The sequence below is a fragment of the Leiobunum rupestre genome, chromosome 6, assembly GCF_980474605.1.
Source record: "Leiobunum rupestre chromosome 6, qqLeiRupe1.1.hap1, whole genome shotgun sequence".
Lineage (NCBI taxonomy): Eukaryota > Metazoa > Arthropoda > Arachnida > Opiliones > Sclerosomatidae > Leiobunum > Leiobunum rupestre.
In genome coordinates, this window is record NC_143389.1 from 50,962,331 (window position 1) to 50,988,675 (window position 26,345).

Here is a 26,345-nt window from a genome sequence, read left to right on the forward strand (position 1 = left end):
AAATAAACAGGCTTTAAACCCTTGCGACAATAAAAAAATATATTTTGGGGGATGGTATTAGAACTTTATCTTATGGCCATTATTGGATTGACCTTTTGAAAAAACATACAAACATAAACAAAAACGCGGAAATCCCAATCTCGTTCTGATAATATTTCAGTTCCCCTTAAATAAGAGTTTAAGAAATATGTAACTATCTTTGTTTTATTGTTCATAATCAAGTTTAGTTAATATTCAGTTTATTTTTCTGAACCTAAAAGTTATATGGTGCTTTGACTAACAATGTTTTGAATAACAGATAATAAAGTATATTTCGATAAGTTATTGGATGTTTATTGAATATTTTGAATACATAAATTCTTTGATCATTTTGTCATTGACACTTTTAATTTTCGAAAATCTAGTAACAATATGAAACATTTTTACACCTCTACATCGATTTATCGCGAAATAAACGCAAAACCCTCCACACGTCATACTGCGATTTGCTTGTAGTTGTATCAAATTGAAAGTAATAGTTTTACTGTTTCTTTCGACGAAGTCATTAAAGCGGAACATATCAGGAGGATTACCGTAGGAGTCGAAAAATTCTGTTTTTTTGTTTATCGAGAAGTACAATATGAACCAATGTTCTCCCGAACTCGACGATGTAGCCGTGTTAACGATATATAGCGATGGGAATGTCGTCACGAATTTAGGTAATTTGTTCGCAGCAAATACTCCACGAAATAGGTCCTTCACGAATTTATCTTTCTCCATAATTTCGGTCAATTGTAGCGTATCCATGTAATTTAGTCGAGAACAACGGTTCTATTTTTATCAATCTCAATCAAACTCTGAAATTCCGCGTACACAATTACAGCAATAGTTTCTGGTAATGAAGAAGCGAATTTTATTTCAAGTCTTAAATTTCCGTTTTTAACCAAATGGAAATGTGACGCGTTGCTTATCAAATCAACCGTCAAATCATAAGCGGAAAGACAATTTCCTCCCGCGTAGTCTTCTCGACTGATCTGATTTCCTTCGTCTATATTCCACTGTCCAGTTTGAAGAAATAAATTAGCGTACGCCTGAATATAACTATTCTCAGCGTAATTTGGGGTAAGTGCTTTATGCGGTACACTACTACCGTCTACGTACAACCCAATGTGATTCAAATTAAAATGTTTGAAATTATATGATGACAATTTTATGTCACCTAGAAACGCACCCTGGGAGACTAATCGTATAACGACTTTTTTTGATATCTGTCCCGTAAGCAAATGGTCTTGCACGGCGCCCATATTTCCGCTAGGAATCGAAAAAGAAGTACATTCGGTGGGGGTAATGGGGTATTTAGCTCTTGCCATTTGTAAAACTTTGGCGTGCGATAACGGAATTTCCGGAATTAGATTTACTTTTCTGAGATAAAAGGAGGCAGATTTGATCTCTAACTGACAATTTACATCACTTTGTAAACAGAATTCTTTGTTTGGTTTTCCGAAAACAAATTTCAAATCCATAAACAAATGTAAGTTCAATAGATATCGAGGTTGTTGACACATATCTAAATGAACGACACCGATCATATCTATCGTCCCCTGTTGCGCAAAAGAGGCCCTCTTTAAGAAACCTCGGTTATTTTTTAAATCGTCAAATTTAGCGGTCGTGTCGCGATAGAACAAAGAACTAGTTAGATGATTCGTTTTTGCCGAATCACCAAAGGTTAGCATAGTTTGAATCATACTTTTATACGGATAATTATTAGCGTTGGATGTAACAGACGTTTCGTTTAAAAATAAATGAACTTCTGGAAAGAGGCTGTGCAAAAATAAGTTGACGGGTGCAATATTATCGGCAGGTGTAGTAACTGTGCCATCCGGCGCAATAACAGCGGCTTTAGGGTAAGATCCATCTTCTTTTTTGATATCCACCTGAACATGTAGAAGTGTTTGTGACAAATCAACATACGCTTCGGAATTTCCACTTATGCAAAATGTTAATGATCGAATTGTTAGTAATGCTGGAAATGGGATTGTATTCGACCCATTCACCGCTGACGATACCAGTTTGAGACAGAGGAACTTGGAAAAGGTTCAATTCAGAATTGACACACCCGCTCGAGTGGGGATGTAAAAGAGCCATAACACTTATGAAAATAAATCAGAGTGAGAAGGAAACGATGTTTTCTTCTTCTTAGATTTCTTTCGAGTGACTTTGCGAACCACACCATGTTTCACCATCTTTCCCTTTAACACTAATAATTCTTAAAAGAGGTACGTTCCTGTCCCCTACGATCGTACTTTCAACGATATCGGAATACACAAACAAAGAATGTAATCCTATATCTACGGTATGTGGGGCTAACGTAGATTCCCTAATTTCCAATTCACCTTCTTGCTTAAGAGAAAACCCCAATATCATCGCTATATTAGGAGGTGTTTTACAGTAAAACCCCTTAGTTATATGAACCTCAACTCGTTTCAGATGTTTATGGTATTTGAACTCGACCCTTTTATTCTCAAATTTAAACATTTCAAGTAAATCTTCGATAGAAGAGAAATTTGTTTTAGGTATATACCTAAAATCTTCCAACATGATATCATCCGTACCAACTCGTACTACCTGTTCTTCCTTGATACTGTTCCAAGTTCTAGGATAACTTATTTCCGCTAAACCTACTTCGTAAGGCCCATTCAACTGAATATTCTCCGGAAGGTAAGCTCTGAATTTGCTCAAAGTATTATCGGGAAAGTAATTCAGCGAAGAATCGGATGGTAGAGTGATGTAGAAACTCATTCTAAGTCTACTTCTTGAATCCAACTGTCAAATTGCGGTCCGTACCCCTTCCAGCGTACGAGTAACTCGACTGATTTATCAGATTTGCGTCGCCTCCTGAGCACTTTTTCAATTTGGAAAGCGCACGTCTCGAGATGTTTACCCACTTTTTGTACTTCTTCCTTGTAAAATACTCCCAAAATGGGTTCTGAATCTAAAGCCTCGAGGTTGTCTCGGTATCCTCTTAATAACTCGAAACAGTTCTTCTGAAAAATTGGCAAGGTAGCCTTTTTCAAATAATCCTTTCTTTTTGCTAATTCTTACAATGTCACCAATTTCGAAATCATACATCGCTGGTGGACTAAAGTCAACAGGTTGTTCCAAATCATTTTAGAGTTTTTAGAGGTCACTTCGATTGGTTTACATTTAATTGACCGGTGATAACTGTTATTATACGCTGTAACTAAATCTTGAAGCACGTCAATGTATATCATTGTATTTTTCCCGGTGAAATTTCGATACATTCTTGATTTAAACGATCGAATAAACCGCTAAACGACGCTCGCTTTAACTTCCGAGTTCGTCGCGAAGAAATCTACTTCTCGTGATTTTAACACAGATTGAACGGTTTGACAGACAAACTCATTACCTTGATCACTCTGCATCCGTTTCGGTTTTCTTCCTAGAGCTAAAAGCTTTTCCAACGCGCTCACTATGGTATTCCCCTTTTTATCTTTCACTGGCTCAACAAAGGCAAATTTACTAAAAATGTCAATACAAGCCAATATATAACGATTTCCCTTATTTTGTTTCGAAAGTTTTTTTAAATCAATTAAATCAGCTTGCCACTGTTCATCAATTATCACTATGGTCTTATTTCTTTTATAGCGCCACTTGGATTTTTTTTGTGTAAAGTATAAGTGTCTTGATCTTGTAAAAACTTCCTCACGGTTTTCAGAGTAACCTTTATATCCTTTTCTATAGCAATGCTTACAACGGATGACCTGAAGTAACAAATTAGTGTGACATTTATCGGAGTAATACGTAATCGATGCTTACAACGTATGACCTGAAGTGACAAATAAGTGTAACACTTATCGGAGGCCGTGAATTTCTCTCTTGCATTTTCCAAGGCCGTTCTAATATGACCTGAAGTAACAAATAAGTGTGACACTTATCTGAGTAATACGCGATGCTTACAACGTATGACCTGAAGGAACAAATAAGTGTGACACTTATCTGAGTAATACGCGATGCTTACAACGTATGGCCTGAAGGAAAAATAAGTGTGACACTTATCTGAGTAATACGCGATGCTTACAACGTATGACCTGAAGTAACAAATAAGTGTGACAATAATCGAAGGCCGTTCTAATATGACCGAAAGTAACAAATAAGTATGACACTTATTGGAGTAATAGGCGATGCTAACAACGTATGACCTGAAATAACAAATAAGTGTGACCAGTGATGGATTTACCATAAGGCTGAAAAGGCTGGAGCCTAGGGCGGCAGATTTTAGAGGCGGCAATTTGGGGACCGAATTTTTTAGCCGTCTCACAGAAATCAAAAAGATTTCTGTGAGACGGTTTTCTGATGTCTTGCAACTAAAGACATTTTCCGGTGACTTTTCCCTTTTCAATTTCTTTTTTTTTTTTGAGATACACAAACATCGGTGTCGACCCGAGGCCTTAAACACCAGCACACACACAATAACTGATTAATCAGGGTAAGATATGTGTAACGGCCACGCCAACGGGGGGATACGTGGGGACAGGGGTGGGAAAACCCGTGGCAGAAGTATCCCGACCACCCGTTGGGGGATTGGTAGTCGTCCTCACACGGCCTTCCACAAACTCTGCCTCCCGGACGCCTGGGATTACAGGAGTGAGCCACTACTCCCGGCCCCTTTTCAATTTCATTGTACATTCAACGTACCGCAAATTTCTATAAGTTCTATAAGCTCTATGCTAAAACACCCAGTTCCCGGCCCACCACCAGTAATCGGCTTCTGCGTCTCTGCCTGTACTTTGTATGAGTGAGAAGAGAGCACAATTGCGGCAAATATATTTTACACTACCCCCCACTCATACAAGTCCGACTACTGGTCAGGGGTGGAGAAATAGGGTACGCAGGGTACGCAACTGCGTACGGGCGCAAGGGTTTTTTGGGGTGCAAAAAATTCTAGGACTATTAGGTAAGCAAATTTTTTTAGTTGGCGCAGTGGCAGCGTTGGGAAGTTGTTTAATTTAATTTAAAAAATAGAAACATTTATCCTGCAAAATGCATCTGATACAAGTTAAAAAATTAAGTTACGGAGTAAAATATAAATAATAAATAAATTAAATAATAAATATAAATGCATCTGTATTAGTATTATCGAAGATTCTAAATACGAATTTTGTTTTCCTGAGTCAGGCGGCTATTAACGTTGTACTCTGTCGAAGTTTTAGCCGTTCGTGTGTAGTTTTTAGATTAACGGACTCCGGACTCAAACGGACACAGATTATACGGACACTGTGTATATCACTCATTTGACACTGACGTTTAAATTTGTAAGTTTTTTATTTTCTGTATTTGTTTATTACGGCATTAATTTTACATGGCATTGATATATATAGGTATTTGTTATTGTTAACCAAGTTTATTCACTATTCATATCGAATTAACCTTCGAAATCGAAAATTTTACATAACCGAAACGCCCGAAAGTAAAACTAAACCAAAATATATTTTTAACACCTTTGTAGTTATTATCTCTATTCTTTACCGAAAATTCAAACACGTGTAAACAATTTTATTCTCTTAAAAATTAAAAAAGCTTAATCAGTATCACATGTGCACTTTAGGTATTGCAAGAAACTTTCATAGCTTCATTCAATTTGTTATTTTTTTAAATTATTGTAAGCAGGGTTCGAAATAAAAAAACCCATACAAAAAAAACCACTCAAAATTTTAATAAAACCCCAAAAAAACTCAATAAAACCCGATGTATCCGGGTTTTATGAAAAAAAAACGGGTTTTTTAAAACCCGGAAAATTGCGGAGTTTAACGGTAATAGTAAGTGTAGGGAGCTGACGGTAAGCTCGCGTGGCATGAAGGGCCACTCGTAAATAAGGCAATAAAAGTCGTTTGCGACTTGGGGCCTGTGGTGGTGCCTAAGGTATTAGTCTATTTAATTATTAAAAAAAAATAGATACCCAAAAACTATTTCTTGCGCACTTTCAACCAAGTTGTTGTATTGTAAAAAAAATGGGAGCTGACAATTGTAAAGGTAAGGGCAAAATGTGAACAGCCTACTTTTGGGAAATGTGTAAATCCGCCACTGAGTGTGACACTTATCGGAGGCCGTTCTAATATGACCCGAAGTAACAAATAAGTGTGACACTTATCGGAGTAATACGCGAGGCTTCAACGTATGACCTGAAGTAACCAATATTTTTACAGATTCCTTAATCACCTTGTTTTTTATAATTAGTGGAACCAAAATTAGAAAACTTTAACCCGTGGCCAGCCTGACTTGTTTCTACAGATTCCTTAATTACCTTGTTTTTTATAATAAGTGGAACCAAAAAAATTATCTTTTTAGGTATATTTGCCAAATTTCTTATGATAAGCCAAATTTCTAATGATAAAATGCATTAACATTTAAGCTCTGGTTCATTTAATAAAGAAAAAATACGTACATAGGTTAAATTAAATAATGTTAAATATAAAATATATACGTAGGTTAAATTAAATACAAACAATATATTAAATGGAAAAAAATATATACATAGGTTAAATTGAATACAAAAATCTTTACATATACATATAGGTTAAATTAAATATACAAAATCTTTACATATATTTAGGTTTACCGTTAAATTTAATAGAAAAATATATACATATACATAGGTTAAATTAAATAGAAAAATATATACATATACATAGGTTAAATTAAATAGACAAATATATACATAGGTAATATATTAAACAGTTGGTTCGTGTTCGGTTTCCTCAGCGGTTGGTTCCTTAGAGTTTGGTACGTCAGCGGTTGGCTTGCCAACGACTGGCTCGTTATCGCCATCCTACTTATTTTTTTTGGGGAAGAAACGAGGTCCTCCGCCACAAAAGTATACAAATAGTCATCCTCGTCTCTTTAAGCTTGTCTTAGATTTTGATAACGCACATCATCCCTTTTGCCGATTGGAAATTCGTAAGTTCAAATTCAAGCTCTGAAGTATTCTTTGTGTTATGAGTATAATTGTGATTCTATACAATATGACCTGTTTGATAGTTCCAATTCTTAATTTTATCTTGTTAAGTATCATTCACACTATAGAAGTTTCGTTGGCTCACTTCTTTAGGCTTAACTAATTTAACACTTCGATTTGTCAGTCATTTCGGAACCTCTTTCAACGCGATCTATAAGGATTTATACTCGATACAAGAGCAGGCCTTAGACTTCGCCATTCCCCTCCACCTTCTCTCCTTTACAGGCATAATCAAATGGTTAAATAACCTACTCTCTATCGAAATGTAGATGGAAATTAAGTACAAAAATTATATTTACATTATTTTATTGATTAAAACCAACTTTTAAATTAATAAAATCATCGTGTAGAACTTGCCAAAAGCATACGAAATTTTTCTTCGCGGCTTGGGCGTGGGGATTACACAGCGTGGGCTTCTGGCATTCAGAAGGTTGCGGGCTTTAATTTAAAAACACTCTATAGTAAAAACGTTTGTACTAGAGAGTGTTGTTAAATTAAATTTTAAAGAAACCAATTTAACACTGTTAAACTTGATATCATAGGTCGGGGGGCTCTGGGCTTCAAAGATCGCCAATGCCCTAGGTTAGGCTGGGGCTCTCTTTTGTATATTAGAATGCCGATCTCTGCTTGATATATAACGGTTCGATTGAGAGCCGGGCAATGAAATAATATTATCGCCTTCTTCGCGAACTTGTTCAGTCTTCGAAGGACGTCTTCGGATACTAATATCATTTTGCGGGCCATTTATTTGTTGATGACACGACTTATCGCCGCTCCGGCTATTGAAGTAACGATTGAAAGTAGCGGTGCTAATAAAAAGGGAAGGAAACCTCCTTTTTGAACTAATATATCTCTTCTCTTTGGAAAAGGAATTTTTCCACAAATATGACGTAAAACGAAGCGATGTTTCTTTAACCGTCTCTTTTGACCATCTGTTAATTTTACATTCCCACAGAGTACATTTATACAACATTCCACCAGCGCGAAGATAGCGGCACGACCCGCTAGCACTATTGCCGCTTTTTGTTGTTTGGTATTACAAGTACATAAGTATTTCAAAAAATGAACATTCTTTGAAACTCTGTTGGATGTCGTTCTGTTCATTTTCCTTTGGGGACAAAAACAACAGCTTCTTCTCCAGGTATTACTCCGGTTCGTAGTCAAAATTCATCTGGCGTATTTGGTTTTAAGTCAATAAATAAATAGCCGTAAGGCTTCTGTACAGCTTGACGAAAAGCATCAATGACGAATTTCGTATTGGGCGGTGATATTTGTTTAGCTATATTTAGTACACTGGAGACGTCTCTATAGCGGAACGAAATATTATGAGGTATTGAGAATTCAGGTTGAGAGTTCTCACCTCTTTCCCGTGATAAAACAAATTTTGCATAAAATCAGAACCGATGTGTTCCGATGATGTGATCCTCGTACAAATAAGTTTGTCACTTCTTTATTGTTTACTATTTCACATAATAAATCGTCCAGAATTATAAAATTTCTAATTTCAGGATTCAAACTACCAGGGTCTAACAATCCTTCGTGAAATTCCAATGTTGGATTACTTTCTAATACTGAATTAAATAAAAGTGATTGATATTCAGTATAGCACCATATTACTCGCTCTGGCGGGGGATAAATGCAATATTTATTATGTTTAATTAAATTAGCGATAAAATGTGATTTTCCACACTGTGTTGGTCCCGCTACGAGTCCCGTGAAAGGGTGTTTCATGGTAGGATCCATTACTAAAAATGAAGTACGAAATAAAAGACTTAGCAGTTTTAACAAAATATTTCTATTATAGTTTTAATTTATTCATTGTCACTCTTATACAATATTTTTTTAGAGTTGCATACAATATGAGCCATAATATTATCAAGTAAATCTTCTTTTAAAAAAGTATCAAATTTGACGTAATTTTTGAATAACATAATTGGTTCATAGCGTGAAACAAGTGCATTTCTACTCTGGAGTTCCAATCCACCATTAAACACTCGCGTAGTTAGTTCCAGAACCTTGCACAATTTCTCTAACGTCAACTACCCTTCTGTTTTTAAAAATACATAGTTAGACTCGTTTCGTATCCGACGCGTCAAAAGACCAAACGGCGGTTGGAGTCAAATCGTTGTCCATGAACGTTGATATTTGATGACTTTCCCTCCGCAGTTGATTGAATTCGTCCTCCGTAAGGGTAATGTCTGAACTTCCGTCTAATCTAAAAACCTGGATAAAACACTCCGGAGCGACCGCAATTCCCTTTGTACAAGAAATGGGGAAAACTTTGCCGGTGTTCCTATAAAATTAGTTTTTAGAATAAATTTAAAATGTTTTATGAACATAAAATTCTACTAACATTTCTGGAAAATTCTGGCTTCTTCTTAGACTTGAGGATGATCCAAATGAACTGATGGTTTACTTGTGAGGAGTACCTTCTTTTTATACTTATTTTCCGAACTTTGCTCGTTTCATTTTACTATCTTGTACAAGATTAAAGTCATCTGGACATTAAGCAAGCCATGGTGTCCCGTTCATATATCTAGTAAAAAATTCGATACCGCACCGGTTTTCCGTGCGAAAAAAAACTATACCACGATACCCCATAAAAATAGAGGGTCTTACACTCCACGTTGTCTTACGAAGAATTGATACCCTATGGTCCACTGACAGTCCGGTCCTAATTCTCTAACGCGAAACCCCACGATACCCTATGGGAAGTGATACCCTCGGTCTCAGTTCTCTCTGATACCCTATGGTCCACTGACAGTCCGGTCCTAATTCTCTCACCGCGATACCTTACGATACCCCACGATACCTCCCTGGTCCCAGTTCTCTCACACAGCATAGAATCAGTGAAACCCTACGATACCCTATGGGAAGTGATACCCTCGGTCCCAGTTCTCTCATTTTAACTACTACTTGTTTGAGACTATACCATCTAGTGGCTTGGAAAAATGCATGTTTAAGACGAGCTGGGAGGAAAAATCGGCCAATAACTCGATCCCCGAGCAAACCTACCCAAAAATTCAGTCGGAGATGTTGTTGATTATTGTGAAGAAAGCCCCAGTGAGTATTTTCGTCACACCACATGTGGGTGTTTTGATGGTTGAAAGGCCCATTTCTCCCAAAGGAACACTCGTCGGTTACCAGCATTTGATTGATGAAATTTGGGTTCTCATCAGACATGGTTATTAGCAGTAGCAGAAATAAAATCTACGTTCCATATCTCCTTCGTGCAGAGCTTTGTGGAGGGTCGCTCGATACGGATGGAAGTGGTGATTGTGAAGAGTGGTCCGAGATCGTCGCTTGCACCTCTGACGCTTGCTCGAGGATACGCAACAAAATAGGCTAGAACGGTGTCTTCCATGTTGATGTTTTGACGACTTGGTCCACGAAATCTGGGATTGACGTTTCCGTAAGTCTGAAAGTCACGAACGGTATTGTGGCTTGGTCTTTTATCTGGATATTGAACGGTGAACAATTCACTAACGCTATGCGCGTTACGATTGGCTTCACCGAAAATAACTCGGCCATAAAATCACGCTGATCACGAGAATAATTTAGTGGCATGTTGATTAGACTCAATAAACGTTAGAGAATGGTTGAAAACAAAAAGATTACACATTAACTAGGTCGTCGCAAAAACCGAAAACGGCATTTTCAACAAAGACTTGAGCGGAGCGAGCTGCAAATCCAGTGGTTAAAATCCAGTGGTTAATTAGGCTTAGATTAATTAAACCCAAGTAGAGGAAGAAAAGCGAGATGAATAATTTAGTTTACCAAAGATTAATTTACTGTTTATTTGGTAAAGATAAAGCAAAATAAAAATCGAAAATATCTGTACACAGCTATTGCTTATCTTATTTGAAACTTGACCTATGTGGTAATACCGCAAAGGATCTTAAGCCTTTCAAGTTCTGTTTTTTTGGCAGATAATCCACTCTTATTGTTCATTTTTAAAAGGCGTCCAATATTAACACCTGGGTTCCGATGGACAGAAATCTCTTCTCTAGAGTCGCTTTCCGAAGCTCCCTTTTCCCCCAACTCCTTTGGCTTCCGACGGACAGTAATCTTTTCTCTAGAGTCACTTTCCGAAGATCCCCTTTTCCTTTCCCCCAATGCGCGACGGACAGCCAACTTTCCTGGCAAGTTTCCACAGTGAGAGCTGCGCTCAAATTAGACTGCGCTTTAATTTCCGTGATAGGCTCGCCTCTTTCTCTGTCAGCTGTTTCGTTCCTAAGCTTTTTTATTTTCAACCAAATTACCCGTGCAGCCGCAGCTGCCGCCAGCCGTACCCGTGCAGCCGCAGCAGCCGCCAGCCGTACCCGTGCAGCCGCAGCAGCCACCAGCCGTACCCGTGCAGCCGCAGCAGCCGCCAGCCGTACCCGTGCAGCCGCAGCTGCCGCCAGCCGTACCCGTGCAGCCGCAGCAGCCGCCAGCCGTACCCGTGCAGCCGCAGCAGCCGCCAGCCGTACCCAAGTCCAACGTTACTATAATTCTTTAAATTTCATTAAAAAAATCTGCGACTACATAAATTTTACCTCGTATAGTGAATTTTGAAACCTAATTGCATGGCTATAACGCAATTTCCTTTGGAAAATATTGTTCCACCAGTTCAGTCATAAACTTTATATTAGTCTAAAATTTATTTTTCTAAAGTTAGTGTCACTCGTTCTTAGACAATTAATATAATAATAATATTTAATTTATATTTCTTCGTTAATTAACCTTTTTTTAGAAATTTTCGTTGTACAAAATCTTACTATTTTATATAATTTATTTATTTCTGTTTTAAAACTTTATACTTTTGCCGCCAAAAAAATCTGCCACCCTTTTATTTATACAAAATCGTAAGTCTTTTCGGTGCAATGCATAAATAGGACCTATATTTATCAAATAAAAGAATTTCGATAAAAGAGAAGGAGCAATAATACATTTTTCACTAAATAAATCAGCAAGTGAAACGATTTTGCCCAACATGTTTAAATGGAAAACAACGCCTTTTAAATTCAGTCAGTGGCGACTTTTAGCAACGACAAGGGGAAACATTTCCACGTTATTCAGTTTCCACGTTATTCAGTTTCCACGTTATTCAGTTTCCACGTTATTCAGTTTCCACGCTATTCAGTTTCCACGATATTCAAGTTTCCACGTTATTCAAGTCGCTGTCATTTTCCATGTAAATCAGGATGCACGTTATTCAGTTTCCACGTTGTTCAGCGTCTCCGCACAGAGCCCCCTAATGTCTAAAACACCGAAATATCTCGTTTCCGATAGATCGGCGGAATATTACACTTAATTGATAAATTAAAAAAAATCGGTGGTACGAGCCCAAATATGTTTTTTGGCATGCGTGATTCGCACGCGGGCTTCAAAACAAAGGCTAAGTTCCTGCTCTCAGATATTAGGCTTATATTCTTAAAGAAAATTATTCACCAAGGACGGTAACTTCAAGAGAGTATCTTTGTCGCCAAAAAGGTTCTGTAAGGAAATTAGCATTAAAGCAATAGAAAGTGTCCTACTTATTGTAGTTATGTCACCTATGGCTATATCTAGTTATATATTTAAAACTCAGGCATTATAAATATCATACGTCTATAATATTTTTCAATAAGTATGTCACTTTGCATGTAAAACATAGGAAGTGACTGACTTATGTAAAAAATTATAAACTTATGTAAATATGTACTGGTGCAATAACATCACCCGAGTTCAACTGATAAATTACCTATACTTGAAAATTATCATTAATGATTATTCGTAATTTAAGATTAAATCTTGTCCCATCAGGGCCGTGCAGAGCTTTCGTGGGGCTTCGATTTGCACCCCCCCCCCCCCTGGAACGTTTCCGGTGGGCACCTTCAGCTTGCGGGCCCCCTAACAGTCCCTCATACTGATGTATAACTGGGTAGTAAGTCACCGGGGCAGGGCGATGTTAGGATTAGGAGATGCCGCCACTAGTACGTTTTCGCTACAGTTCAGTTCAGTTCAGTTCAGTTCATTTCATTTTTCCACTCCGAATTTGGTCCTTTTTCAATCAGGGAGGCTCATTTAAACTTTCGTATAAGGGGTGCAGTGGGGGTACATGGTGTGTGTCACCACGTTGGTCGTTTATTAGGTTTGCGGAGCGACCACCACCTGTCTAGGAGGTGCTTGATGGACTCCGTCGTCTCTGTTTTTTGTTTTTCCGCGGTTAGTCCAAGCCATCGGAGATAATCCGGGAATGATGGGGTTTCTCTCATAGGCACTTGCTAGGACTCGCGTATTAAAAGTCGTTCCTGGGTCAACGCCGGGCACTCTTCCAAGATGGTGAAACGGTTTCTGACGGGGCAGCGCAGAGTTTGCATGTTGGTGCGTTCCCAAGGATCTCGAACTCCCTGGCTGCCGTTGGGAGGGCGCCGGTGCGTTCCTGGAACAGTAGGCAGCTTCCTCGGCTTTGGTCGTATATGACTTCTTCGGCTGGTTTTTGCTTCAAAGCGTAATTTAGGACCTATTGGCGCCATCTCTCGATTGAAAGAAGCTAAAGAAATCCGAGTTTTTGCTTACCCCTGTAAAGCGAACTCTGCGTCGAATGAACTGTAAACCGACCTATATCGGCGTTTCGAGTTTCGAATTCTACAGAAGTAAAATTTATCCGATTAAGTTTAATATCTGTAGCTTTGGCTGTATTAAATTTAATCCAATTAAATTTTTAACCTTGATTACTTCTGCACTCTACGAAGGAGTGAACTGCCCCTCGGTTTGGCCACGGGTTTGGCCACGGGTTTGGCCCCGTTGGGCACATTTCATTTCGCCGTCTAGCTTACCTGCAAAAAGTTCCGATTCCTCGTCTGCTTTTATTTTTTGTTGTCGTGCTTCGGTAAAGCTAAATTGTATCCAAAAAATTCCAAATTCGATTTCAAAGAACAAACTGAGCAGAAATGTTTAAGACTCGATGCAATGAAGTGAATTAACGCTTATAGAAGCTCCCTGATTAACGACTACAGGCCAGCTCTTATTTTAAAGGAGTCGGATTCTACCTAACCTAACGTACATAATCTCAGAGTGTTATAGAATTTTAGGAACGTGTGAAAAGTATGGGAGACGTCACACTCAGTAGCCCCGCCAGGGATTTTATGCACGTAGGCCCAGCCTGAATTAGAGGCAACATCTATAATGTTTATTTAAAAAATTCCCGAGTTTCAAGGATTTTTTTTATTTAAATGTTTTAAATTTTGACATGATTTCTATTTTCCCATTGAATTTTTTAAAGGCATTTTAATCAAGGAATGACACTCTTCGAATAGTTTTTTTTTTTCAAATTCGTCGACTACTAACTTTGGGTTTTCTTTTAAGCAATTCGACAAATCACGATTTATCGATAGTGTAGCCAGATTTGAAAGCCTAAATTCTCCCATAGTTGTCCGTAGACGTGTTTCAATTCTTTTGAGTGAACTGAAACTTCTTTCTGAGATTGTAATTGCCACAGGAATGCAAGAAACAATTTTGTAGTATTTCACTAGGTCGGGGAACCCATCTGCCATTTTAATTAAATAGTGGAAGCAGTCGATTACGCTGGTAAATTTCTTGGGGATAATTAAATTTCTGGCTATTTTAATTTGGCTTGTTAACGAATTCAGGTCGAATTGAAACCGATTATAAGTGTTACAATGGGTTACGATATCGTTTTCGTTAAGAAAGTTTTCCGAGTTAGGGTCAGACGCCATTATACCTTTGAATAAGCCAGAGTTTTCCAATAGTCGAATTTTCATTTCTGAAATAAATTTATCAACTAATTCGAAATAGGTGGACCTCAACTGGTCAATCAGGGTTTTTGCTTCCGTTTCCCTGCTACCCGTTGTACTCGTTACCACACTATGTTTTAATCTCTTGTTAGGGATTATTTTACGTTTCCGTAAAGCTATCGGTTCGCTGTTACGATCAGGTATTGCAATAAAAGCAGATTCTGCGATTTTAGTAGCTTCTACCCAAATTAAATCAAAACGTTCCGAGTTCCTACATTCTTCTAAGGTCTTAACGGTAGCTTGGCAAATGGCAACGGCTTCCGTTAAAATAACTTTCGAACTTTGCAAGTATTCCGACAGGGAATTCGTTACGCCTAATACTTCGTCTAGTGCGACAATTAATATTAAGTTGTTAAAGTTATGTAATTGGGATATATACCCACGACACTCAGCAGCTTCCTCTGGTTTTCCGTTTTTAATTAGATTCTCTAACGTTAAAACTACGGAATCTATTTCTAAAATAACTAACACCTTTTTTTTTACTCCACCACCGAGTGTCGCAGCTTTGTGGCATTTTAAGTATCTCATAGCCCAGATCTTTTTGGGAGTTTTCAAAATATTCGCTTCTAATAACCGAATTGCTTTGAAAATTGTATATGGCCTGAACCAAACCAAGTAGTTCCCTAACTGCCAATATTTTGGAGCAACAGTCAACTAAAACTAAATTTAAGCGGTGCGCACAGCAATGCACGTACGGACAATGTCCGCCTACTGCCTCTTCTACTTTCACCCTCACTCCTTTTACGTGTCCGCTCATTACACTTGCCCCGTCATATGTCTGTCCAACGCAATTCTCCATTTTTAAACCAAAAGATTTATAATTGCCAAGCTGATATTTTCAGAATCGAACTTATGTAAATCAGTGAAACCTAGAAATCTTTCTACGACACCTATTTCTATTCTAGTATATCGAATACAAACGCTTAGCTGCTCCACCCCTGCATTGTCTCGGGTTTCATCGGCAATTACAGAGTAAAACCCACCGGATTCGATGACCTCTTCGACAATCATTTTCCTTACTAAATTTGCACAAATGTCAATTATTTCATTTTGTACAGTGCTGTGAATATATTTTGCATTATTGGGCATACTCTCGCATTTGGCTTTCAAATCAGGACATTTTCTTTTCAGAAGTTCTAAAATTTCAATAAAATTTCCTCTGTGTCCAATTTTATCGGCAGATGTATTCCCCTGAAGTGCTAAATCTTGTTGAGAACATAAAATTATGACTTCCACGTGTGCAGATAGTACCTCTCTATTTCTAATTACGTAAAGTCTATGGTGGCCATTAACCTGACACGCTATTGATCCACGAGATTTTAATTCAGTGTAGTCTAAATACATTCTATAGGCTAGTTGGTGGGAAGATTTATTCGAAGTGAAATGTTCTTCGAATTTTTTCGCCATATTTTTCCAATCCGAAAATCCGTTCACAAATCCAGTATTTCTACTGCCTAGAAAATGACGGCAACAAAAGCAGTGAACTGCATTTTTTGCAACTGAATACTCAAGCATTCGATATTTGTCGTACCAAGAAGAAATGAAACCACGATTTTTACCACCCATTAAAGTTTTAGGAAAAGGATTGAGTTTAGGCTGAACTGGAAGGCAATCTTTATCTAAACTAATATCCAATTCGTGTAAGCGCACTTCTGTTAAATTAGTAAAATCTTGCACATCGGCAGATATAGTAGGGTTTCTAATAATTTCGGCTTCATTACTTAGTGCAATGTCTAAAGCAGAACTGACGTTTGGAAGAACCTCAGAAATATTACCACCTTCGAATTCTAAACCGTCTTTATTTCCCAAGCTTTCCCCGGGACTATCATTATGACTCTTGCCTGACGATTTCAAAAAACGTTCCATTGCGCCTTTCTGACTACTAACAACACCATCTTCTCTCTTGCGCTTCTGGCGTTTTTGAGCCCCAGATAAAAACTTACGGGTGCTCATATTTTAAAACTTAATTAAAACCTATTCTAAACGAAGCTTGTAATAGCTTAGTAGTCTCGAAAAGACTGTTTGGATAAAGCAGAGCTATAGCATATGTAAATAAAATAGCTAATTAGGTTTCAAAAAGGCAGTGGGAAAATCAGCTATAAATAGCAAATTAGCCTTGAAAAAGACTGTTTGGAAAATTAAGCTACAATAGCTTATTAGCCTTGAAAGGGGCTGTTTGGAAAATTAAGCTACAATAGCTTATTAGCCTTGAAAAAGGCTGTTTGGAAAATTAAGCTACAATAGCTTATTAGCCTTGAAAAAGGCTGTTTGGAAAATTAAGCTACAATAGCTTATTAGCCTTGAAAAAGGCTGTTTGGAAAATTAAGCTACAATAGCTTATTAGCCTTGAAAAAGGCTGTTTGGAAAATTAAGCTACAATAGCTTATTAGCCTTGAAAAAGGCTGTTGAAAAATCAACTATTAAATCTAGTTAAATTCTGGCCAAAAGAGACTCGAAATTGAGAACTATCTTGCTCAGGAGACGAAAACGAAATGACGATTGACGAAACGCGAGGCCCTAATCACTGACGGACCCCGTTCGATGGTCACTGAAATCACGTGACTTCGCAAAAGAGGGAAAAGGGGGAAACCCAAATTCCTCAATATTTGAAAGAATAACCTCTTCCTATCAAAGCAATAGGCTTGGGCTTTACCTCTGCTGGGACGAGAAAGAGATAAATCCAGTTTTGGCAATCCCCCCCTCCGGTCCTCTTCACTGACGTCGTCAAATTCCAAGAAACTAAATGTCTTTGTTGTGTGTATTGTAGCTTCTCACTGACACCGAGGCAAAAAGACAGGTGTCCCTGCACTTTGCGGCCTAGCATGACGTATTTCCCCCTCCCGGCGTCACCATCTCTTATCAGTCAATTCAAAAGAAAAAGTTTTTTTGAAGGGGAAAATCTATAATCACGGACAGCGTTGCCAACCGTACTCTAATTATAGTACATTTCGATAAAATTAACTTTCGATTTTCTTCGTTTCCAATCTGTTATATCATAAACCATGGTACGGATACTAACAAGGAGAGTACCCGAGAGGTGTTTTTTTCGATTTTGTTCAAAGTCGGGCGTATTGTAATCCAATATGAAATTTGAAATTTCCCAAAATGAAACGTTGCACTATCCATTGGTTTTGCCATGACAACCGAAAATGTTTTTGACCACTTAAAACAAAAATAAGATATTTTCCTTATTTTACCCAAAAATATTTACAACTTTAACCCAAAAATGTTCCAATTTACCAATAATTGATGAAATTTACCTAAACGTGGTCGAAATTACCCATTTCGTGATTTTAATTTTTTTTTAAATTTTCGTAGGTAAAACCGAAAAAATTCCATTGAGATTTTTTTGTTTAAAGTGGTCAAAACATTTTCAGCTTCCATGGCAAATCGAAAGGGAAGTGCAATTTTATATTAATACATAATAACAGATGATAATAACTATAAGTATGACCAGGAATCCATAACGCTACTTGGAATGAATAACGGCTTCGATTCCCCGCCGTTGTGGCGGAACATAGTAGGCGGCGCTTATAAGCCTTTGTTTGTCACTGAATTTGACGTTATTTAAGGCGGAATAAGCGTTTTTAGCCCCTCCCACAATGTTCCGCTACAAAATACCACAGGGATATGGGGAGATACTCATTCCAAGTAGCGTTATGGATTCCTGGTCATACTTATAGTTATTATCATCTGTTATTATGTATTAATATAAAATTGCAATTATAATTATAAACTAAAATTATGTTACGTTTTTTAAGGCTAATATACATCTCAATAATAATATGGTAGATAACTTTACTACGTTCTAAAGTATTACTCGTTATGTTAAAATGTAGCTTTTTTCGCTCGGCTTTTTTATAATTTAGGTCACCATTTACCAAAATGGTGATTTTTTATCTTCTTAAACCATGTGATAGACAAGAATTCGTAGAAGAGCGCATCATACTATTTAAACAGTGAAATTTTAACAAATTATTTAATTATAGCAAAAGTCTTATGCTACTTTTGATTCTAGTATGCGGAAACAAGTCGGCCCAGGCCATAATATTAGTTCCACATCAGTGTATTCGAGTGGGCAAACCCATACACCCTTAGTAGACACAGGTGGGCAACTTTTACAAAAACTGTTGAGGCCACGTGATTTCATATCGTTTGATATATAAATTGCCATCCTAAGTTAAAGAGTGGGTGCCGCCCACCCTCAGGATACCCGGATGGGCAAACCAATTTAAAAGCTGTTGAGGCCATCTGATTTCCTATCGTTTGATATATAATTTACCATCCTATGTTAAAGAGTGGCCACCGCCCACCCTCAGGATACGCGGGTGGGCAAACCATTACAAAAGCTGTTCAGGCGATGTGATTTTATATTATCTCGGTGATTAAATTAGTATTTTCTTAGAGCAGATATTTAATATGGATTATTAACCACTGCATAAATCATATTATTGCAAAAATGTATTTATGTACTAAGAATATGGCAAGTCGGAGATTCTGTCCCCATGGTCGCATACTTTTCTGCTTAAGGGCCTGTTGCCAAAGCCCTAGCCAAAGTGCTAGCCCGTTGAATTTAACATGTTTGATTCTAGCAAAGCAGACTTTTGCAACACGCCCTAAGTTCGACTGCTTTGGATTTTTTGGTCTCACTCTTTCAAGTACACGCGAGCGTAGACGATTCCAATCTTTTACTTTTATTGTTCTATGAGACCAAATTGTTTTTTTCGATCACTCTCCCTTTAAGGGGGTGGTTTGGAGGGGGCGGAAATTAACGGCACAGCGTGCGCGTCAAAGAGCTCTATCGAATGAGACCAACTTGTTTTTTTCGGTCACTTTCCCTTTAAGGGGGTTGTTAGGAGGGGGCGGAAATTAACGGCACTGCGTGCGCGTCAAAGAGCTCTATCGAATGAGACCAACTTGTTTTTTTCGGTCAATTACCCTTTAAGAGAGTTGATAGGAGGGGGCGGAAATTAACGGCACTGCGTGCGCGTCAAAGAGTTCTATCGAATGAGACAAAATCTCTGGACCAACTATACAAACTATACAAGTTCGCCAAGAAGGCGATAATATTATTTTGTGCCACACATAAACGACTTCGATAAGAAAGTGCCACACTTATTTATTACTTCTGACCATACACGGTTTCGATAAGAAAGTGCCACACTTATTTATTACTTCTGACCATACACGGTTTCGATAAGAAAGTGCCACACTTATTTATTACTTCTGACCATACACGGTTTCGATAAGAAAGTGCCACACTCACTTATTACTTCTGACCATACACCGTTTGGATAAGAAAGTGCCACACTTATTTGTTACTTCTAACCACACACGGTTTCGATAAGAAAGTGCCACACTTAATCATTACTTCGGACCATACACCGTTTCGATAAGAAAGTGCCACACTTATTTGTTACTTCTAACCACACACGGTTTCGATAAGGGGGTCGAAATTGTGCCCCCTGTTTATCTGACAGACCTGAAACTGGCCATCGGGAAAAGTTGTGTAGCCCCACACTATAATTCAAACTTCCCGCCACGCCCATGTCACGCTTCGTGAAATTCCACTGGGTTGGGGGCGCGGGGAGGCGAAGTTTAAGGTTAACTTGACCCTAAAACGCCGTAAATATACGTAAAATAACGCGGAAAAACGAACGAGAATTGCGACAACTTAACTAGACAAATCCCCCCGCGTCGCTAAAAGCGACTAGTAGTTCCGAGTGCAATTTGTACAGAGCGGTGTGGCTCATTTGGTAAATTCGTCGGTATTAAAGATTACGCGGCCAGCGGCTATCTTGGTTCGAGTCCCGGCGCCGCCAATTGAATAATATATAAAATTTATTTTTCGCAGCTCCATCTACCGTGTCGTTGCTTTTCCACGACAAACAAACACTTAACGACAATCCATCCATAGCAATAGTCCCACTTCGATATATATATATCTCGATGTGGAACTAAAAAGCGTTGGGCAATGTATGACCTAGGAGAATCAGGCCCGACAAGAGAGGGGGGAAGCTAGTACAAATAAAGGCTCATTCACACTATCCAACTTTTGTCAGCTGACAAGCTGCCCGATTTTTGTCTGACCGACAAGTCCGGTAATGTGAATGCTTCAGCTGATAAGATTTTTGTCGGGGAAGCTTCCGACTTTGAATCGGGAAGAGAGGCGATTAAAATCAGGCAGACTAGCTAGTCAGGTGGCAGCAGCCAATAGAAACCGATAAAAAGTGACTTCAATGCGATCACGTGTGAAATCGCAGTGAGCGGACGACGTTAAATTTAGGCTTTTTAAATAAACTTTTCGACATATTGATCCTTGTGTGGAGAAAGATTGATAGTAAAAGAAACCGAAAGTTTTATAACTATTTCTTTCCCTTTTTAATTATAACAGAATCAGGGGCGGATTAACCCTTTCTGCGCCTTTAGGCACAGAATAAATTTCCGCCCCTTTGCATTGTCTATCACAGTTTTGGCGCCCCTAGAAAAATGGCGCCCTAGGCACGTGCCTACTAGGCCTAATGGTTAATACGCCCCTGAACAGAATTAATCTAATTGTTCGTTCTTTTTTCACCCTTTGTTTATTTACCATCAAAAAATTACCTAATTAAGCAATTTTCTTTTATTCATCAGACTCCATATTTATTATCACTCAAAACAATAAATTTAACCAGCCACAATATTGAGCCAAAGCCAACATTCCCAAATCAGAAAAACAAGCAGACAGCTTCTACCTAAATTTCCTTTCTCTGATTGGTTAATGATATATAAACGACCTCATGCGTCTAACGTTCGAACTAAACTACCCGACAAAACGCATCCAACACCAAGTTGACTAGTTGGATAGTATGAACGCGAAAGCTGACCTGACTAGTCGGGCTGACTAGTCAGACAGATATAGTCAGGTGACTAAAGTTGGATAGTGTGAATGCGGCTTTAGTCGGGATGACGTCGGTCATTTTGGGTATTTATCTTGATCATCGACGTCGGCCCGACCCTACTTTGCCATACCGGCCCACCGATGTTTCGGAGTACATACGACGAACATTTAAAGTCGGCAGAAGTTGAACAAACGACGTCGGGCCGACCCTAAATCAAGTAGGACATTTCGACCCTAAATAGTGCAATGGGCCAACGTCCACCCGACTCCGCAAATTGAGCCTCCCGCCGACGTCGGCCCGACTCCGATTTGCTACAGGGGAAATTTTGGAATTATATTAAAATATTACGAAAAGAAGGAAAGAGTATAATATCAATATTTAAAGGAGTGAAAGCAAAAGACGGATCGGTACTATTTGCAAAGACGGAAGTAGCGAAACGTATTGAGGAATATATACAAGAATTAGAAGATGACCTTTTGCAAACTTCCTCTACTCATTGTACAACCCGCCCTTCCAACCCTGCAATAAGTCCTACCATCCCTCCGACTTCACTGACCCCCCCAGTGGATCACACACATACACGCAGTAAAGCTTTACCTGTACCTCATACTGAAGAACCTACGCCTCAGCGAGGAGATGACAAGTTGCTAGAAGACGTTTCAATCGGAGAACTAGAAGTGGCTCTAAAAAGAATTAAAAATGGAAAGTCTGCTGGGCTAGATAGTATACACGGTGAATGTTTACGTGCCTTGGGGCCTCAGGCTCGTCGTGTCCTACTCTCCATATTCAATGAAATCCGAAAAGGGGATTATATTCCAGCTTCATGGTCCGATACTCGGGTGACCCTACTTTATAAAGGAAAAGGCAAAGATGCCACAGACCTCGCTTCATATCGTCCCATAGCGGTGACCTCAGTTCTCTACAAACTTTATGCATTGCTCCTCAAAAATCGCCTAGTCGATTATCTTGAAACGAATAACTTACTCAGAGAAGCTCAGTGCGGTTTCAGAACAGATCGTAGAATTGCAGATAACCTATTCATCCTTACATGCTTTATTGAAATATCTAAGAAAGTAGGGCGAACTTTGTATCTAGCATTCCTAGACTTCAAAAAAGCATAACGATAGTGTGAATCGTGATAGTTTGTGGCAGTGCTTTTGGACAAGGGAATACCAGTAACATTCGTAGGCAGGGGCGGATCTAGGCAAGGTCTTTTGGGGCTGCAGCCCAGGGCCCCCGCTCTCTTAAAGGGCCCCCTTTGCCGTCAAAATAATAAAAAATAAATAAAAACTTACCATGGAAAATGATTGTTTTACAAAAATAACACGTTAAGAAAACTTAAGTAAATAATAAACATAATATAAATGCATCTGTATTAGTGTTATTCAAATACAAATTTTGTTGTCGTTAGTCCGACGGCTACTAAAATATGAAAAACCGAAATGTAGAACGTCCGATCGAGTCCGTCGTAGTTTTATCCGATCGTGTACAGCTCTTCGGGTTAAAAGTGAAAATAGATCGAAGTAGGTTAACGGAAACTGATAGTTCGATACTCTAGCTCAGTAAGCTCACTCATCTGACCGACTGGCATGTAAGTTATTTTCTGTATTTTTTACTAGGCCATTAATTTTTCATGGCATTGATAATACTTAAGTAGTAGTTTAATAACCCTGAATTTAGGGTTTGCACTCGAAAGTCCCGTTGTTGTATGTGTAAAACCATACTGGTTAGTGGTCTTAGCAGTTTAATAAAAAACGTTTTCTACTTTTACCATATTTACCGAAACCTAAATTAAAAATTCAATTTTTGATTATAGCTTATGTAAGTATAATGTAACATAATTTATGTTACGTTTCGTTGAAAAGCTTTTTGTTACCTATTCGAAAGTGAAACTAAAACTTTTCCCTCGAAACGTTGTCGTTAGAACAGTTATGTAATTTTTTCTGACACAAAACGATATGATAATTAGTTTATACTTTACTAATAGTCAAAATCAATTTCAAGTTTTCATTGTTTAGAGATTTAAATAAATAAATAAATATCGGAAAAATCATAATGTCTTGTAGAAAGTATAAAAGCGGGGCTGAAAAACGAAAATTACAAATAGAGAGAAAGAAAGAAGCAAATGTGCCAAAATTTCAAATTTTTTGGTATTGGAAAATAAAAATGAGAACAAACGATGAAGAAACAGCAATAAGCGTAATAAATAATAACTTAACCGAAGATAAACAGAAAACACAACAAATATATCATAATAACGTAGAAGACGACAACCAGTACTCTGAAGTCTTTGTTGCAGTTTTGCAAGAAGGTAGTGATAAAGAGGCTGAAAAGGGTTTAGAAAATGTAGAGATGCTTGCGAAATACGTTGACTTCGGCTTGTGGCCTACACAGCTAAATGATAATTTTATTAATCACTGTCTCTCACATGAAATGACTTATTTTCAAAATAAAGACCCAAAAAATATATATCCAAATTCAATTAGGAATTACAAAGAACAAAACAGATCATTTTCAAACAAGCACTTTCCGAAAAAACTTAAAAATGGGCAGTTACTGGAACGATCTTGGTTGTGCTATTCTACTAGTATAGGAAGTGTTTTTTTGTCTCGTCTGCAAACTTTTCTCTAAAATCCCTTCTCAATATAAAACCGGGTTCTCTGACTGGAAGCATATATTACCTTGCTTAGAAAGTCATGAAAATTCTAATGAACATAAGAAATCATTGTTGGTATGGTTGACGCGTAAAGAAAATAAGTCGGTTATTGACAAGCAGTTGCAGGAGCAACTAAGAAAAGATATGAAATATTACTACAATGTTCTAAAACGTGTTATTGCAGTGGTGAAATATTTCAGTGTTAGGGGCTTAGCATTCAAAGGCAAGGAAGAAGTATTTGGCTCTCCGCACAATGGTAATTTTATGGGGGCTCTGGAATTACTAGCAGAGTTCGATGACTTCACGCGCGAACATATCCAACAACGCGAACAGCGATCAAATCCTTCTACTTCATACTTATCAAAAACAGTTTATGAACAAATAATAGAAATTATGGGAAAACAAGTTAAAAACCGAATTATATCTGAAATAAATTGTGATGATTCAAAGTACTACTCAATTGTGATGGACTCGACACCAGATTTGTCCCATAATGACCAACTAGCTATTATAGTACGATACGGTTTTGAGGGAAAAGTGTATGAAAACTACTAGTTACAGTGGCTTATCTTTGTTCAATTCCTTAGAAGAATTTTTTTAAAAAATGGACTTCCACTGGATAATTGCAGAGGACAGTCTTTCGACAACGCAGCAAATATGTCCGGCCGATACAATGGTGTGCAAGCGCATTTCAAACAAAAAAATAAATTCGCTGAATATGTGCCGTGTGCTGCGCACTCCGTAAATCTAGTTGGTGGGGAAGCTGTTAAAGTTGCAACTCAAATCGTGAACTTCTTTGGAGTAGTGCAACAAATATATGTTTTCTTTTCCGCATCTACCCATAGGTGGGAACTTCTAAATGGTAAAATAAAATTAAAATTTTCGATAAAAACTTTAAGCCAGACTAGATGGTCGTGTCACTATGACGCTGTTAGAGCTTTAAAAAATGGCTACGGTGATATCATGGATATATTGAAAACGTTTAGTGACAATGTGGATGAGAAACTTGATTTTCGAAGAGAAGTGCAGAATTTACATAGTAGTTTGGCAAAACTTGAAACGGCGATTTTAACTGTTTTTTGGGAAGAAATATTGCAGAAATTCAATTTAGTGAACAAAAAAGTGCAGACCCCAGGCTTAGACATATGTGAAGGTGATAAATTAATTACATCATTGAAAGTCTTTGTGAGCAAAGTACGAGAACAATCAGATCAGAAACTAAAAGAATACGAAGAGATAGCTAAAACATTAGGTACTAGTGTGGAAAAAGAATACAGCGATTTAAAAAAAGAGACGTATTTTCAGATAACTCTACAGAAACGGTTTTGCTAAATGGAACAGAAAAATTTAAACGGAATACGCTAAATGTTGCATTAGATAAGTTGATTATGGATTTAAACAGAAGAGGCAATGTCTATGGGGAATATAGCTAAAGATTCAAATTTTTAATGGATTTGCAAGACACTAATATTGAAAATATTGACTTGGAAAGTGCACGCAATGTTGTTGATTATTATTCGGATGACGTAGACAATTATTTAGTCAATGAATGTATTCAGTTAAAATCCTATTTACAAACTAAGCCAGCCTCATACGAGTCATTCAGTGATATATTTAAACTTATTTATGAAAAGAAACTCGTAGGTGTTTTTCCTAATTGTTACACAATCTTGAAAATATGTTTGGCATTGCCAATCACCAGCTGTGAGGCCGAGCGATCATTCTCTAGGATGTCCTATATTGAAAACAAATTTAGAACCACAATGACTAATGAAAGATTAAATTATTTATCAATTCTTTCCATAAACAGCGATTTAACGAAAGAATTACAAATAAAAGAATTTGCAGCACAAAAATGCAGAAGAGTTACTCTGTAAATGTTTGTAATAAATTAAAAATACATTTTATAATAAAACGTATTTTTACCATTTTCCATGTCTTTAATATCTATTGCTTGTAATTTTTCATCAATTATAATAGGTTAAAAATACATTTGTCACCTTAACCCAAACTTG

General features: G+C 37.7%; 1 protein-coding gene across 1 annotated transcript; it reads right to left on the reverse strand.

Moving 5' to 3' along the window:
- Window positions 1-791: 791 nt before the first annotated feature.
- LOC149941412 (uncharacterized) lies at window positions 792-2,124 on the reverse strand. The gene is made up of 3 exons (XM_090179465.1): window positions 2,046-2,124; window positions 1,211-2,002; window positions 792-1,132 (listed from the first exon to the last, which is right to left on the reverse strand). The coding sequence occupies exons 1-3, from the start codon at window positions 2,122-2,124 to the stop codon at window positions 792-794; spliced, it is 1,212 nt and encodes a 403-aa protein (XP_090035591.1).
- Window positions 2,125-26,345: the final 24,221 nt, after the last annotated feature.

Bases quoted from the DNA above. Each gene is read 5' to 3' on its own strand.
- LOC149941412 (XM_090179465.1), bottom strand. From the start codon at position 2,124: ATGGCTCTTTTACATCCCCACTCGAGCGGGTGTGTCAATTCTGAATTG. The intron at 2,003-2,045 runs GTATCGTCAGCG...TCCCATTTCCAG, and splicing joins AGTTCCTCTGTCTCAAACTG to CATTACTAACAATTCGATCA. The intron at 1,133-1,210 runs GTGCGTTTCTAG...GGTTGTACGTAG, and splicing joins TATACGATTAGTCTCCCAGG to ACGGTAGTAGTGTACCGCAT.